At 39.8% G+C, this 16,736-nt stretch overlaps 1 protein-coding gene across 2 annotated transcripts in view; it reads right to left on the bottom strand.

Moving 5' to 3' along the window:
* rnf13 (ring finger protein 13) overlaps window positions 1–16,736 on the bottom strand; it is a 63,110-nt gene that overhangs the window by 20,640 nt on the left and 25,734 nt on the right. For both annotated transcript variants that reach the window (XM_084547601.1, XM_084547602.1), the window contains one exon: window positions 8,796–8,918. In XM_084547601.1, the coding sequence (XP_084403727.1) occupies window positions 8,796–8,918 (123 nt within the window). The remainder of the gene's footprint in view (window positions 1–8,795; window positions 8,919–16,736) is intronic.

The following is a 16,736-nucleotide window of genomic DNA, read 5'->3' as shown; positions in this document are numbered from 1 at the left end:
TAGGAGCGAAAGCTGGTTTCCTCTAATTCCATTGTTCAGCGAACTCAATTGACTCGAACCTGCCAATAACCCACATCGAGTTTTTTTTTTTTTTTAAATCGCAGTCAAACGCCACGCGCCGGAGATCTGGCAGGAGGAATACTTTAAGCTAGGCCTGTCGCAGTAATCAATAAATCAATTAATCGCACGATAAATGAAAATGAACCCGATAATTTTATATTGCCATGCGCATGCGTGTTTGTTTTCCTCGGTTCTCTCTACCAAACAGGCTGGATGACAAGAGGGTTCACTTTGTGCATCGGTCTCAGCACCTGGGCGTGTTGGGGGTAGGCGGGGCCGCCAGCACACACACAGAGAGTGCAGCAAGTGAGCCTCGTGAGGAGTAGAGAGTAAGGTAACGCGAGTAGAAATTTGTAGGAATAAAAGGGATGATTTCAAAGAAGAAGAAGAATGCCACAGCCCCAACGTGGGAACATTTCGGATTTATACTGAATGAACAAGGTGACACAGTATGTCGTATTTGTTTGAAAGTAGTGGCAACGAAAAAAGCCAACACAACCAACTTGTACGCGCACCTGAAACACAACCATCCAGTCCAGTTTTCCCAGCTGGGAAAAAAAACTACAGCTCGAGATGCAGAGGAGCCTTCGCCCGACAGTCAACACTCACTGAGGCGTTTGGTCGACAAAGTAAATATAAACGAAACAGTGCAAAATGCTAATGCTACAAACATTTGACGAACAGTTGTCTTTTGTGTTTGTTTATTTAGGATATTTAAAAGTTCTTGACGTTCGTCCAGCAAAATTTGTTATCGTGACAGGCCTACTTAAAGCCCTGCTCTCCATTTGGACTACCCTACAGTGTTTGTGCATCATCTTTAGGCTTCAACCTGTTGCCAAAACTCAAACCATTACATTTGGCCATACATTGTTAAATCTATTTTTACTACATGCAGTAAAATACTGCTAGCACATATCTTGCGTCTCAGCTCACTAACTGGACTACAACTTTGTTGCATGTCTTTTCAGGGGGATTTTTCAGTAAAAGCAGCCATTTAGGTTTGTTGGATGCCAGTGTGTGGTGTGGTTTGTCTGCCTGAGATCTGCAGAGGAATTCAGCTGCTGCTGGCTCACCCTTGTGTTTGCATGGGCAAAGATAAGGACATTCAATGCATTCCAGAGAGGAAAGAGAGGGAAGACACGTGAGAGGCAGAACATGACGTGTAAAACCTCTACGAATAAAAAATTTCAATAATGCAAGAGCTTGTGTGACTAGAAACACACACAAGACTCTCATACAACCACACACATGATGCATTGCCACTGGAGAATCTGTTGCTCCCATAACTGTCTGCAGACCATCATGTTGAGCTATAGCATCAACTTTCAATTTGGTCATTTTAACAGCGTAATTAAACCTCCTAATTGCTGTTATCCCTGAGGGACAACACATAAACACATCAACGTCATAACACTTGATTATATGGTGGGGGGAACTTGAAAGCACCAAAACAAATATGTAGCATTAAACCTTTTTTTATTTTAGCCCAGAAATTCAAAAATAGTTATGCATAGACACTAACCTGAACACCTAATGAGGAGCCACCCTTAGAGGCTAAGTATTTTTTTTGTTAGGGCATCTCTACATCTTCGAGCTCTGTTGCATTTTATTTCACTGCCTTCCAAACTCAACATCTATTTGCCTTTTTGGACCATCAGGCTTTGGATTCAAAACAAAGCATAACAAGCATTGGAAGCTCGTTTTCTCTGCGTGGCACTCTGCAGCGCACTGATAACTATTTTCAGTTGGCCTGTTTACCAATTATGACTTTTTAAAAAGGCAGATTGGGCTCGAATTAATTTGGCTCTTGTATGTTTAGCTCTGTGAATGAACTTAACAAATTTTATGAGCTTTTCATCAAAAGGCTAAAACGGAGAGGAAGAAATTCATCCGATTAACATACATAGTGATGTAACTAAGAGAATTATTAGGATAATATTATATGGATAGATACAGTGTAGTTTGTTCCAAGTTTGTGTGGTTGACTTATCTTTCTTTAGCTCTACATTTCATATTTATCTGTTGGAAAGAGGAAATTGACATGAAAATAATATTGACTCTAGGCATGCAACAAAACAATTCAATATTGTTCAACACGGTTTGTGGTTTATAGTTCGGTTCAGCTCTAACGAGCCAGGTCACCAAAGTGTCTTTTGATATTCCATTCAGTAGCTTCTCAACGTCGTCCAACTATATGTAGTTGTTTTTGATACCTTTGCGTATTGTTTTATAGAGTGCAGGAAGTACTTCAGTGCAGAAAAATATGCTAGATGATAGTCTGCAACGTAGATCAAGCTTTCTCATAAGATGACTGAAAGCCCACATCTCCAACTGAACAACTGACACAGAATCTCTGCGACTTTGTTGTGGAAAGAGACTGCTGACAGCATTGCTAACTACTGCTGTATCACCACTATGTGTGTGTGTCAATATTTCTGCATCTTATGTGTGTGCATATTTGCTGCCAACTCTATGCAGCCTCCTAATGCAGTACTGCAGCTAAAACTTGACTCATCTTCCCTACCTCTCCTCCTCTTATAGGTCCTCTTACAGTTTCAGGCATCTCCTTCACTCATCCTTTCCTCTCTAACCCACTGTTCTCTTTCCCTCTTCACTCATTTTCTAATACATTCTGTCCTATGATGCTCAGGCAGTACAATTGAGCACCATGGAGCCTGTTGCGGTCAATTCCCACATTTGTATGAAGCAAATTTGACGTCAGTTCTGTGTAAATGAGTTTGTGTAGCGCTACACACCCCGATAAGACATCTAAAACCAACCAACCGACCAATCAAGTATTATAAATCTGAATAAACTAATACGTAGTGAACTTTAAGTGTGAACAGCAGCTTCTAATTAAGGTTCAAGGTTCTAATTAAGTCCTAATTTTCTCCTCTCTCCGCCCTTTGCTCACTGTTTTTTTTCTCCACTCATCTGCACTTCTTTCACCCCATTTTCTCTGCCTCTCAACAAGTTTTCTCCTCTTGCCACCCTTTCCTCTTTATTTTTCCTCTCTTCTTTTCCCCTCCCTCCTACACTATATCACCCCAACTGCCAGCTTCTTCAGAAATCTACTCGGCCCACTTCTCTGATATTTTCATCTCTTCTCCTTCTTCCCCCTTCTTCCCCCTTCTTCCCCCTTCTTCCTCCTCCTCCGTGTGTTAGAGGAATGCTGCACGGAGCAGAGCAGGGTTTTAGTTTCAAGGTCCAGATGGTTGATTAGATAAAGAGTTCAATAAAACTGCAAAATGCAGGGAGTGCCCATGTTCACTGATAACAGAGAACACCTGCAATGTATGCAATGCAATTCTGTAGATGAAAGAGACTATATTTGAATTACAGGTGGTATTAACATAAGTGTAAACATACTTTACTTCCTGCTTCATTTTTACAATGAATTTGAATATTTTTCTTATTTATCTAGATAATAAGAATAGAATAGAATGTAGCACATCTAACCAAAGTAGTTGTGTATATGAGGGTGTTTTGTCCGCAAGGATGCAACTAAAATAACTAGAACTCGTGATTAAAATGTGTTTCAGTGCCTGTGTGTTTGTATCCTATAAGCCAAACTTTGAGTTGTTTGTTGCCACAACAATTTGCAACAGACGAAACGGCAGCTCAGAGGAATGACAAAACCATGTGAGATATGTCTCTCTCTTTCTCACTCTTTCAAAAACACATGCACAGCCAGGCCAGTCATACATCCAGTCAGCCATAGTCATACCCTGTCATAAGACCGAGTGAGCTTGTGCAGGAAGCTAGATAATTGTTTGAATAAAGACTGAAGCCTGTGTGTGGGTGTGGGTGTGTGTGTGTGTGTGTGTGCGTGTGTGTAGCTTGCGGCTGTGACGTACACACAAGGTTAGCAGGGAAATGACCAGCCACTGGAACAAATCCAGGCAAACGTTGGCTACGGCTGGTCAAAGTCACACTTGCTGACTTGTCTGACAGGACAGATGACATTATTTGTTATTAATCTGACTTAATCTGACCACTCCCAACACACCTACATTTTTCAACATATTCATAAATGATAAATTGGAGAAGAAGCCTGGCAGGGCCACACTTAAAGTATAGGGAGGGAATTTAACCCTCATTTATTTGGATTTCTGCTGCAACATATGGACTATGTAACCTGTCAAAAGGACACATACATCACTGCATGCATATTGCTTTCTATAGCCTATTTCACTCAGTGTAAACAATAATTGCAAAAGCTATATAATAAAGTTAGAAAAGCAACCAAAGCAACGATAACACCTGGCTAGTTAATTATGTTTCACTTTCAGGATGCCCTATGCTTGATTTTATATGGTTACGGATTTATTTCTCCACCTCCTTCTGTCGTAAATAAGACAAAAGCCTGAATTTCCAAGAGATCAATTTAGCTACTTAAGTGGACACACAAATATTTGTCAAAATAGTGTGTTCTGGGCCGTATTATCACAGGAGTCTTTTATATCTATTTTTGTAGTATATTTTTTCCTAATGTTGGTAGTAAAAATGTCATCCTTTAAAGTGATTTATTATAATTGCAGATAAAGTATGGGATATGTACATATTGTCATAAAGGACTTAATAGTCAGTTATGGAGAGAATTTGACTGGATATTAAAAATAAGGTATTTTAACACACCTCTCATAATTTCAACATATGTGAAAGAACCTAATGTGGAATTGTGTTGGAGAAAATGTGGAAAAATTGGAGATCATTCACATATTTTTTGGGACTGACCAGAAAGCCAGGGATTCTGGAAGAGAGTTAAGGAAGAAACTGACAAAATTTTACAAGTGAACTCTCCATTAGACCCACTGATATTCCTACTGGAAGATATACCTCAGGAGACATATAGTTCAGATCAAAGATACATGTTACAGATACTTTTAATGATTGCTAAGAAAATGATAACTGTCAACTGGAAGGATCCAAAATCACCGTCCAAAACTCAGTGGGTACAGAGACTGAAAAGGGTCTACACAATGGAGTGAATGACTGCAAGTGTACAACTGAAAATGGACACTTTTGAACAAAGGTGGAACTGTATTGCTATGTATCTGGCTGACTAACGGAGGAATATGGGTTATTATAAGATTGTTGTGTTTCTCTGTGATTGATTTTGTATTGCTAAAATTCCCCTTGGCACAGATATCTATTTTTCATGTGATTTATTTCTAACATTTATCAGTTGAACCTGAGTCACAGACTCTTCTGGTAAATGTATTTCAATAAGACAGTTGTTTAGTGTGCAATCTCTTATCTCTGTCAGCTACAGAACACAGCTTCCTTACAAAAAAAAAAGTAACGAAGGGTTCGATCAAATCATTACATGATCTGAGTCTCAGAATGGGAGTTTTCCACCAGACAAAAGCATGTCAGCTGTACAGTCTACTGTATCCTTTTACACAGCTGATATTAAACATTACTCAATGATATATAAGTGAATTAATATGCCTGCACTGGGGTTTAAAGTTTGATTTTAACCCAGATGCACATACACACAACAACAAAACCCAAAACAGCAACTGATAGAGGGCAGCAGAGAGAAATTGCATGAGTGAAAGACAGCTAATAAGAAAGAAAAGAGAGGAAACAACGTGGTGACACAGAGCTCTACATATCCGAGTATTTATTACTACTTTATTAGACACTTTTATTAAAATTTTATTATTTTATTAACTGCTTGTTAGTGGAGGGCATCAGAGGGACAGATGGATAGTTGGCAAAAGAAATATTGCAAAAAAGGAATGGAGGGGTGCAAAGGGGAGGAAAAGGGTATCGAGTTTCCCGTCCACCCACTGCCTCCCGATTCTCCTACCAGAAAGATCAGAAAGGTGACCAATGAAGAGCTCACCTCACAACCTCAAAGAATCCCAGTGTACAGGAAGTGCAAACCCTCACTCTCTGGAGATTTATTTTCAAAAAAGAACAGCCATGGAGGAATCCTTTCCTCTCGCTAACACACCCTCACACACATACACAAAGAGCTAGCATGCCTAGTAACATCCCTTCATTTGATCCCCTTCACCCCTCTCTATGTCCAACAGTCTCTCGAAATTCGGCCGGAATGCACACACACACGCACGCACGCATGCACACAGCACCTCACCCCTAGTGAAGTGTGTAACGCTTGACAGAGGGGTATGTGGTGAGTGTCTATTTTATTGTCCAGTATTTCCATGTATCCATAAAAACTCAACACTGTTGCTCATTGAATGTTAATGGCTAAATGCAAAAGTGGCAGGAGACTCCAGAAGGACAGAAAGAGAGTGAGGGCATTGGAACGAAACAGCAAGCATGTTGATGGGTGACACCTTTGCACTGCCTACATGCACGCACACTCAGACGAGTTCCCTGTCCTAGCCCTGTCTATTATTCCTTTGTGTCCCTGCAGCTTCTGGGGGGAAGGGGGGCCCTTGAGTAGACTGTCAAGAGGAAGGAAGGGGAGATATTTATGTGCAAATAAACTGTACATGAGTATGTGTACATGTGATGATGTGTCTAGATATGAGCAATCATTAAAGCAGAGACTGAAGTTAAACACCCACACTTTAGCTGAGTGAAACAAAGTTTCCAAATTACTTTTATTAGCGCTTATGAAAAGTTTAAATATACTGCAGGGGCTGTGACACACCAAGCTAACAGTCAGCAAATGTACTACGTTGGGCCGTCTGTGACCCTAGATTTTCTGGTGTGTCCCACACAGTTACCATAAATGATTAAAAAGAGAAAAAACACTGCTAGTATACCATGGAGGTTTGTGAGAGAGTTCCCCGCTAAACGTACAGCAGAGGGTGAGTCTTCATCATGAAGGATGAAAGACCACAGTGTGTTGTGTGTCTAAAAATATTACCTTCTAAAAGTTAGAAACTGAATGCCACTTAAAGACAGCACATCAGGAGCATAAGGACAAGCCAGTTTATTTCTTCTTCTTCTTCCTCGTCAAAAAAAAATTTAATATGCAACTGGAAGAACAAGAGCTGCAAGGTTACAACCAAATCGCCACCACAGCCAGGGAGAAAAAAGACTGGAGCAAATATTCACAAGTAAAAACAGCTGCAGGAGGTCAAATCTTACACAGATCTGAATGTGGGTATTGTGTATATATTGTGTATGCGACACAAAGCTATATGGAGTGGAGTCACACTCTACATACACTCTAGACCAGGGAGCACCTCACCGCCCTTTCTGTCAACATGTTCCTGAGTGTGTGTGAGAAGCAGTAAGACCTTCCTTATAAGGCTATAGGGCAGCTCCACTGTCACAAAAGAGGGAGACTGAGAGAATTAGCAAATAACACAGGATTAAAAAAGGAAATGTGAGACTGAATGTATTGAGAAGCGTAAAAAGAGTGAGGCAAAAGAACAGAAAGTGTAGCACTAAAAAACAAAGGGTGAGAGCAAAGAGATGGAAAGATTACAAGAGGCTGCATGCTTTCTTCTCCTTCACCCCATTAATCATCCTTGCTCTTGCTCTCTTAATCTGCTTCTCTCCTTTCCATTCCTTCCTCAGTTTTAATCTGAATCCACTCCGGTTGCTTATTTTAACATTTAAGACCAATCTACTGCGATTCCACGCATGTGGAATTTTTTTTTCCATTTATCCATGCAAAAGTGGCAAATAATCCATGAAAATAGTCTCTTTTGGCACAAATCATCCACAATAGTCAGCAGACGGTGTTGCATTAATAGCAAATGGAAGATATACTTGCCACATTATCAACATTTCACGTGGCAAATTTAACTTTTTGCTACTCACAACAGAATCTTAATGTGCAGAAGAAGTGGGCATAAGTACAAGACGTTTGGCATTTCATTTTATGAAAAGGAAATCTATCATACAGATCTCTGAGAGCCCTAAAAGAAAACCCTCAAGATTTTTTGCATCATATTTTGCTCTCATTGTTATGACCCAGTTCCACACCGTTCTAACTCTGGTTAATTTATATTCACTGAGAGTGACTGTGAGAGTGACAGTAACATTTTTAATTTTTTATTGCCGTTTTAAATTGACAGTTCAGATCTATAGACATAATTATTAATACATGCTTCTCCTGTCAGCATCTTTCTATTCTTATACAGTAATGAACATGGCTACACGTCAAACGCGCACACACTTATGCCGCCTTCACCAGACTCTCTTTCTGTACTACTCATGGCCGACTTGACTAATGGATATCATCTCTCTCCATCTCTCAGCCACTTTGCTGACTTACTGGGCAAACTGAACTTTTCAACTCCACAAGTCCTACATAAAAAGCTGCAGCAACGGGGAGAAAAGAAATAGAGGCAACTGAATGAGATGCAGGAAATTGTGTTTAGGGAAATGGACACTTCCTGTTTTCCTGCCCCAACAAGCTGATCTAAGAGCTCTCAGTAAAAACTAACTCTGAAACACCACCTTCCAACATAAAAAGCAAAGCGAAGCAGTACAAAGTAGATATTATTTCACATACACTGTTATAGTTTTGGCTGCTCGCCCATGTTAAATAGCAGCTGCTGAAATAACTTGCGTTTTTCATTATGTACAGGTGCTGTTAAATGTGCATTCACAGTTTCCAAAGAAACAGACACGACTTGACAAGCACCGGATGCCTATAACAAAACCCTTAATTGCATGTATCCAAAGATGCAGCATGTCATTTTGTTCATGCTCAGTTTTATTGTGTTTAGTCCTCTAGACAGGCAGGGCGGGCTTCCACCTTCTGTAATAACCTACAAGCGTAAATGTCATACCTTGACATCAAAGTTGCAGTCAAATCGTTTGATGAGGACAATGAAGGCACCCGTCAAGTTGTCTCTCGGAGGGGGTTCGATAGGCTCGCATGCATTTTCTGGCCGAGCACCAATCAGGAAACCCTGTGGAGATCAGTGGACATGGTGAGACGGATGGACGCCATAAATCCTAATTTAAGCAAATCTTCAAATTATTATTTTTTTTTTGTATAGTAATCACTTGTATAAGGAGCAGTCTTTGGCTGAGAAGCTAAAACAAGTTTGCACATGTGTATTTTAGATTAAGAGCACATGACTGACCTCTAACAGTTTTTCATGCATATTATATTATATTATATTATATTATATTATATTATATTAGTGCAGCCTAACACTAAATCTAAGCTTGATAAAAATTATGTTATTCAGCATTGGTTTAAAATAACTGAAAGAGCCATTGATTCAACTGTGTTTCTATTATTTTGACTTCCTCATTTTAATCAATGGGCAGGGCTAAATAACAAAAACACTTTTGTTTTTAATTCGATAAAGTGTGATAAACAGCACTACAAATTACATCCTCCAAAATGATCATACAGTTCAATTCAATTCAATTCAGTTTTATTTATATAGCGTCAATAACAATACAAATCGTCTCAAGACGCTTTACAAAACCCCGGCCTGAAACCCCCAGAGCAAGCCTGAAGGCGACGATGGCAAGGAAAAATTCCCTTTTAACAGGAAGAAACCTTGAGCAGAACCCAGCTCATATGGAGGAACCCATCTGCCTAAGGCCAGCCGGGTACAGACAGAAGAAAGAGAGAAGAGAACAGCAAGATAAACATACATCTGTCATGGATACACATATCTGACTAAAGTGTACATGTGGAATCTGATGATACAAACTGATGATGTTACATGACAGTTTGAAAATACAAGAGGAATCATAGGCGGTTGAATACACTGTTTCAACATAAGCTGAACATTATTACAGTTACATATACTGTATCAATTCTTCAGTGTACCTAATGAAATGGCAAATTACCGTATATGTCTTGGTAAATGGTAAATGGACTTGCTTTTATATAGCGCTTTTCTACCTTTTGGTACTCAAAGCGCTTTACAGTCACAGACACATCTACCCATTCGCTCACACATTCACACACCAGTGCCACGCACTGGGAGCAACTGGGGGTTCAGTGTCTTGCTCAAGGACACTTCGGCATGTGGCACATTCCGGGGATCGAACCGCTAACCCTCTGGTTCGTGGACAACCCACTCTACCTACTGAGCCACAGCCGCCCCGTCTTACGTTTATGTCTTACTCAAGTGCACTGTGATTGAGATTCATGTCTGCAAACTGCACTAATATCACGGTGTGATGAATGAGGAAAGAATATAGCTCCAGCCTAGCAAGACTCTTCTCTGTATTTTTTTTTTATTTTTTTTGGGGGGGGGGGAGCTGTTTTGAGAGATTTTAAAGGCCTGCTTTGTGACACTGAATATCGTTAACGGGCTTAAACACAACACAGTTCCATCCAGTGATCCAATATCAGCTACCTGACCTGAGCAGCACCATATTAGTACCTTTTCTCAGATTAGCAACAGCCATCTTAGCCACGGACAAAAAACAAAACACCTACATTCTGGGAGACAGCTCCTGCAGCCTCAGACATAAGACAGTCATAACAGGCATTCATTTAAAATGGTAATGCGTGCATAATGAATACAGAACTTTGCACAGGAGTTAAGAATATCAATGACACACACAAATGGCGTTTTAGTCAAATGAGGTCTGCTTTCTATCCTGAAGTAACTGATGAGTAGGAAACAATGAGATCCAGAGAGAGAGAGACTGAGCAACAGAGAGCGACAGCTGGCTGAGTGATAAAAAGAAGAAGAACACATATATAAACAGGAATATACACTGTCTGGCCAAGAAAAGACTCGCCACCAAAAAAAAAAGTCACACACTCTAATATTTCATTGGACCGCCTTTAGCTTTGATTACAGCACACATTCGCTGTGGCATTGTTTTGATAAGCTTCTCCAATGTCACAAGATTTATTTCCATCCAGTGTTGCATTAATTTGTATTGATGATTGGAGAGTCTGACCACTGCGCAAAGCCTTCTCCAGCACATCCCGATCACGATCACTCTGGATTTTTTTCCGACCACATTTCTTCCTCTAAGACCCACTATCCTTCCAGTTGTTAATAATGTGCTGGACAGTTCTTAACCCAATTTTAGTAGTTTCTGCAGTCTCCTTATATGTTTTCTCTGCTTGATACATGCCAATGATTTGACCCTTCTCAAACAGACTAACATTGTTGGGGTTAAATAACTTGTTGCCAGCTGTAAGATAATCGCCCATGCAGTAATTATCTAATAGGAGGCTTGTACCTACAGTTGAAACCAGATGTTTACATACACTGTGTTAAAAGACACATAAACCTTTTTTCCTCACTGTCTGAAGTTAAACCAGACTAAACCTGTCCTGTTTTAGGTCAGTTAGGATTACCAAAATTATTTCCATTTGCTAAATGCCACAATAATGAGAGAGATAATTTCTTAGAGTTTTCTTATTACTTTCTTCAAAGTCAGAAGTTTACATACATTTCCTTAGTATTTGGTAGCATTGCCTTTAAACTGTATGACTTGGGTCAAACGTTTTGGGTATCCTTCCACAAGCTTCTCGCAATAGTCTGCTGGAATTCTGGTCCATTCCTCCTGACAGAACTTGTGTAACTGAGTCAGGGTTGTAGGCCGCACACGCCTTTTCAGATATGCCCACAAATTTGTGATGGCCCCTCCAAAACACTGATTTTGTTGTCCTTAAGCCACTTTGTAACTACTTTGGCAGTATGCTTAGGGTCATTGTCCATTTGGAAGACCCATTTGCGGCCAAGCTTTAACCTCCTGGCTGATGTCTTGAGATGTTGCTTCAATATTTCCACATAATGTTCTTTCCTCATGATGCCGTCTATTTTATGAAGTGCACCAGTTCCTCCTGCGGCAAAACAGCCCCAGAACATGATGCTACCACCCCCATACTTCACAGGTGGGATGGTCTTCTCAGGCTTACAAGCTTCCCCCTTTTTCCTCCAAATGTAACGATGGTCATTATGGCCAAACAGTTCCACTTTAGTTTCATCAGACCACAGGACATGTCTCCAAAAATTAAGGTCTTTGTCCCTGTGTGTATTTGCAAACTGTAATCTTTTTTATGTTGCTTTTGGAGTAATGGCTTCTTCCTCGCCGAGTGGCCTTTCAGCCCATGTCGGTACAGGACTCATTTCACTGTGGAGAATGACACTCTCTTACCAGCTTCAGCCATCATCTTGACAAGGTCTTTAGCTTTTGTTCTGGGGTTGATTCGCACATTTCGGACCAAAACACGTTCATCTCTGGGACATAGAACCCTTCTCTTTCCTGAGCGGTATGATGGCTGGACATTCCCATGGTGTTTGAATTGTTTGAACAGATGAACGTGGCACCTTCAAGCATCTGGAAATTGTACCCAAGGATGAACCAGACTTGTGGAGCACCACAATTCTCTTCCTGATATCTTGGCTGATTTCTTTTCATTTTCCCAGGATGTCAAACAAGGAAGCAGTGTGTTTGAGGTGTAGCCTTAAAATACATCCACAGGTGTCCCTCCAATTAACTCAAATGTTGTCTGTTGACCTATCAGAAGCTTCCAAAACCATGACATCATCACCAGGGCTTTCCTTCATTGTTTAAAGACATAGTAATCTTGGTGTATGTAAACTTCTGACTTTGAAGAAAGTAATAAAAAATTCTCTAAGAAATTCTCTCTCTTATTATTGTGGCATTTAGCAAATGGAAATAATTTCAGTAATCCTAACTGACCTAAAACAGGAGAGGTTCAGTCTGATCTAACTTAAGACAGTGAGGAAAAAATGTTTATGTGTCTTTTAACACAGTGTATGTAAACATCTGGTATCAACTGTATACGCTTAGTTAAATCCAGGTGGCGACCTTTTTTTTGGCCAGGTAGTGTATATGAAGGCATGGAATTGATACCTGCAGACTAAAGAGGGCAAAAAAAAAAGAATGATTAAAATAAAATGGCGAAGACAAAGAGAGACTGAAAAGAGAATCAGAAGAGATAAACGGAGAAGAGATGGTGAGTTGAAGATAAATAAGATACAAGGAGGGTGTGACCTGATGTTGAAGACATTTCAAAACCTGCAAGTATAATTAACAACACTGTTTGTGTCTGAGCGACGGAGGTAGACAGGAAGTGTGGACTGCTACTTTCATATCTCTCTCTCTCTCCCCCCAACACACACACAAAGCCATTATTTAAAAAAACTAAAAAACTAAAAAAAAGTCAACGTTATCCCTCACACACACTAGGCCAGTGTCAGCTAACAGCAAACTTATTTTCAATGAGCATATTTCACCATGCTAAGCTACATATGGGAAATTACCCCATGACACATCACATTTCTTTAAAAATATCAGACTCAGCTACAGCTAGGAGTACTGTCAGGTTTCAATTCACCATTGATAAGATGGTTGGAAGCTCAAATTCAGAGAAATCTATGAAGTCTCACATCGAACAAGTGGACTCTGAGGAATAAACCAACTGGCATGGGCACAACCATCACCTCTGGGTGCCTTCAATGCAGCCTAGCCTTGCTGATAAATGACATCACTGTGCCACTGCCTCACATTCCTCCTCCTGGCTTTGAAAAAGCACCAAGAGCGCCCTCTGCTGTGTGGAGCATCTAAAAAAAACATCTGTCAGCGGTGCAAAGATCAGAACAGGCTGAGAAACAGGAAATGACTGAGGAAGGAGGAGGGACCCTAAATAGATTGACCATAGTAGGGCAGACTACCACACTGAACATCATAAGAAATAAAATGTTCACTCCTCTGAAAGAATCCAACTTCCAAACTGTGACTCTTTAAGTGTAACAATGCATATTTTTAATCATTCTGTAGAGTTGATTTACTGTGATTTTAATAACACATGTTTGTACATGCCAGGATGACTTAATGCTGTTGTGAGTAAGTGCTGGGAGGACAATACATTATTTCCTAAATGTATGACTAAAGACTTAATCTCCTTGAGAATGCTTACATTGTAAAGAAAAAGTAAAAAAAAAATCCCATTATTGCATGAAAGGAACTTTAGCCAAGGTGTCAAAGTTGGGGAATACACAAATTGGAAACAAATCTTTCGAGAAGCAAGAGATATCAACATGACATTTAGTTGTCGTTTAGTACCTGGCAATATGTTACAGTTAATGGAAACCTAAGGCCTCAAAGTTTAAGGACTGGATTTGCTATTAACAACCCAACCAACATTGTTGGCTAGAGTTGGGTGCCTTTTGTCGGGCATTTAGGCGTTGAATTGCCGGTGAACCAACTTGGTCAGAGAGAACTCTCTGATTGGCAGTTCAGCTTAGAGAAACAGTGCACAAAAAGAAAAATCTAAAGTGATGAAAGTAAGCAAAATGATAAAAATTCAAAGGGAACACAGAAGGTTATTGCCGTTTTCCATCTTCATCTGATCTAAACAATCAAATATACAAATATTTTCACAATGACAGGATCGTCTAGATCATCTCGAATGAACAAAGTGCGAACAAACTGATCAACATGATACAGACGTCAACAACTCAGTGCAATGGTTTGTATCTCTTCCTGGCTCATTCGGTTTCCACTTGTTTGAATAATGAATACAGACTACTGCCACCTGCTGGTATAAAGCGTTGTTTCCTTACATGCAGGAGAATGTGCTATCTAACAATCGACTAAATTCTTACAGTGTTTTCTAGTGCAACTTTTTGGCCCTGACACATGGAACGTGAGTTGACATCAGTCTATTTTTGTTGCTGCTAGTTCGTTGATGAGTTTGGTGCGTCTGTACTTTGGGACAAATTCTAATTCTTAGGCAGTTCGGCCTGCACCAAAATCAGCACTAATATTTAAGTCCACATCAACGGGATGAATCACAGTAGATTTGTTTTTTTGGGTCATGGTTCAGTCTGCATCAACATTTCAAGTAAGTCGGATTGTTTGCTCTGTTTGCTGCATAAAAGGGCTAGGTTAATTTCTTGAGAGGTTAGTTGTTGATAGTCACTGAATGGTGAGAAAAACGGGATTGGGCAATGGCAGCGTGGAGGGGGGTGACTCCAGGACGAATTCACTGTTTACTAACTTAACTAAATTAACGGAACATCGGTGAAGGGGGGTGATCACTTGAAAACCCCAATGACATGCTCCATACTGCTGTTGGCTAGGCCAGGTATCTGATGTCTTCATGTTGGTTGGTAGCTATATTTGTTTGTTTAGCTGCTGAGTGGGCTGTACAAGCCAGCAGCATTTGTTTAGTTGATATTTCTTAAACGTATAGGTTCGAATTAACTGTAGGTTGACTGTAGGTTTTTGACTGTAGGTTTGTTAGGTTTTCTCAGTTGGACAGGGCCTCCAAATGAGTTTTGCCTGGAATCTTTGTACAAGGGATTGTAACATCTAATCCTATGAATTAACGAATAACATTTCTTGGCAAAGCTGAATGTAAGAGAGAAATGTATAAATCCAAAAGCTGCAGTAAAACCTCTTGTGTCTGTTCTTTGCTGTCAAATAAGCTTGTTTGCAGCTCTGCTCTGGGTTAAATTAGAGGAAAACAAAGGAATAAATAATAACTCACTCTAACCTGACTGAGGTTTCACCTGAATCAACTTAAACCACCTCAAAAACCATGACGCCGTGCACGACCACAACCACAACAGCTGCTGAACGTGCATTAAAACTGATAGATTACATTAAATCTCTATTAGACTTTTCATCAATATTACTATAGGATATTTACTACACTGAGTAGCAGGGTACTGTGGCAATGACCCTTGACCTTCTTACACAGGATTATCCTATTACTCTATTCAGTCTATATAGAGCCGTAATAAGATACAGTGCCCTGCAAAAGTGTTCATCCACTTGGCTTTTTACCTATTTTTGACCTTTTTACCTATTTTGTTACATTACAACTTAATTTAAATGTTTTTAACATGTTTTCATCCTTCCTTTTATTTCTAAAATTCTAGAAAAAGAACTGTTGTGTGACAATTTAAATGAGACAGGACAGTTTGTTTGAAGAGTTTCAGTCAGGTTTTAGAGGTCATCATAGTACAGAAACACCTCTGGTTAAAGTTACAATCTCCTCATGGCTTCTGACAATGGACTTGTCTCTATACTTGTTCTGCTAGATCACAATATTTTACAACAGAGACTTGAAAGTGTGATCAAGATTAAAGGAACTGCATTAGACTGGTCAGACAGATTCCAGTTTGTCCATGCCAACAATGATTCTTCTATTTATACAAAAGTAAGTTATGTCGTTCCTCAGGGTTCTGTGGTAAGATTATATATGCTTCCCTTTCCCCAATATTATTAGGAAACACAGCATAAACTTTCACTGCTTCGCAGATGACAACCAGCTATATTTATCCATGAAACCAGATGCAACGAATCAGCTGGTTAAACTCCAAGCATGCCTTAAAGACATAAAGGCTTGGATGACCCATAATTTTCTACTTTTAAACTCAGACAAAACAGAAGTCATGGTATTTGGCCCCAAACATCTCAGAGATTCATTGTCTAACCACATGGTTTCTTTGGATGGCATTACCTTGGCCTCCTGTACTACTGTGAAAAACCTTGGTGTTATATTTGATGAGGATATATCCTTTAATTCGCACATAAAGCAAGTAACCAGGACTGCCTTCTTTCACCTGCGTAATATCGTCAAAATTAGGAACATCTGTCTCAGAATGATGCTGAAAAACTAGTTCATGAATTTGTGTCTTCCAGGCTGGATTACTGTAATTCATTACTGTCTGGCTGTCCAAATAGCTCTTTAAAAAGCTTAGACATAGGCAGCTAGGGGACGATACACTGAGCACATGTCCTCTTCTCTTTCTCGC

The sequence above is a fragment of the Chelon labrosus genome, assembly GCF_963514085.1.
Source record: "Chelon labrosus genome assembly, chromosome: 7".
NCBI lineage: Eukaryota > Metazoa > Chordata > Actinopteri > Mugiliformes > Mugilidae > Chelon > Chelon labrosus.
The sequence above is the reverse complement of the archived record's forward strand: the minus strand, read 5'-3'. Positions and strand labels throughout refer to the sequence as shown.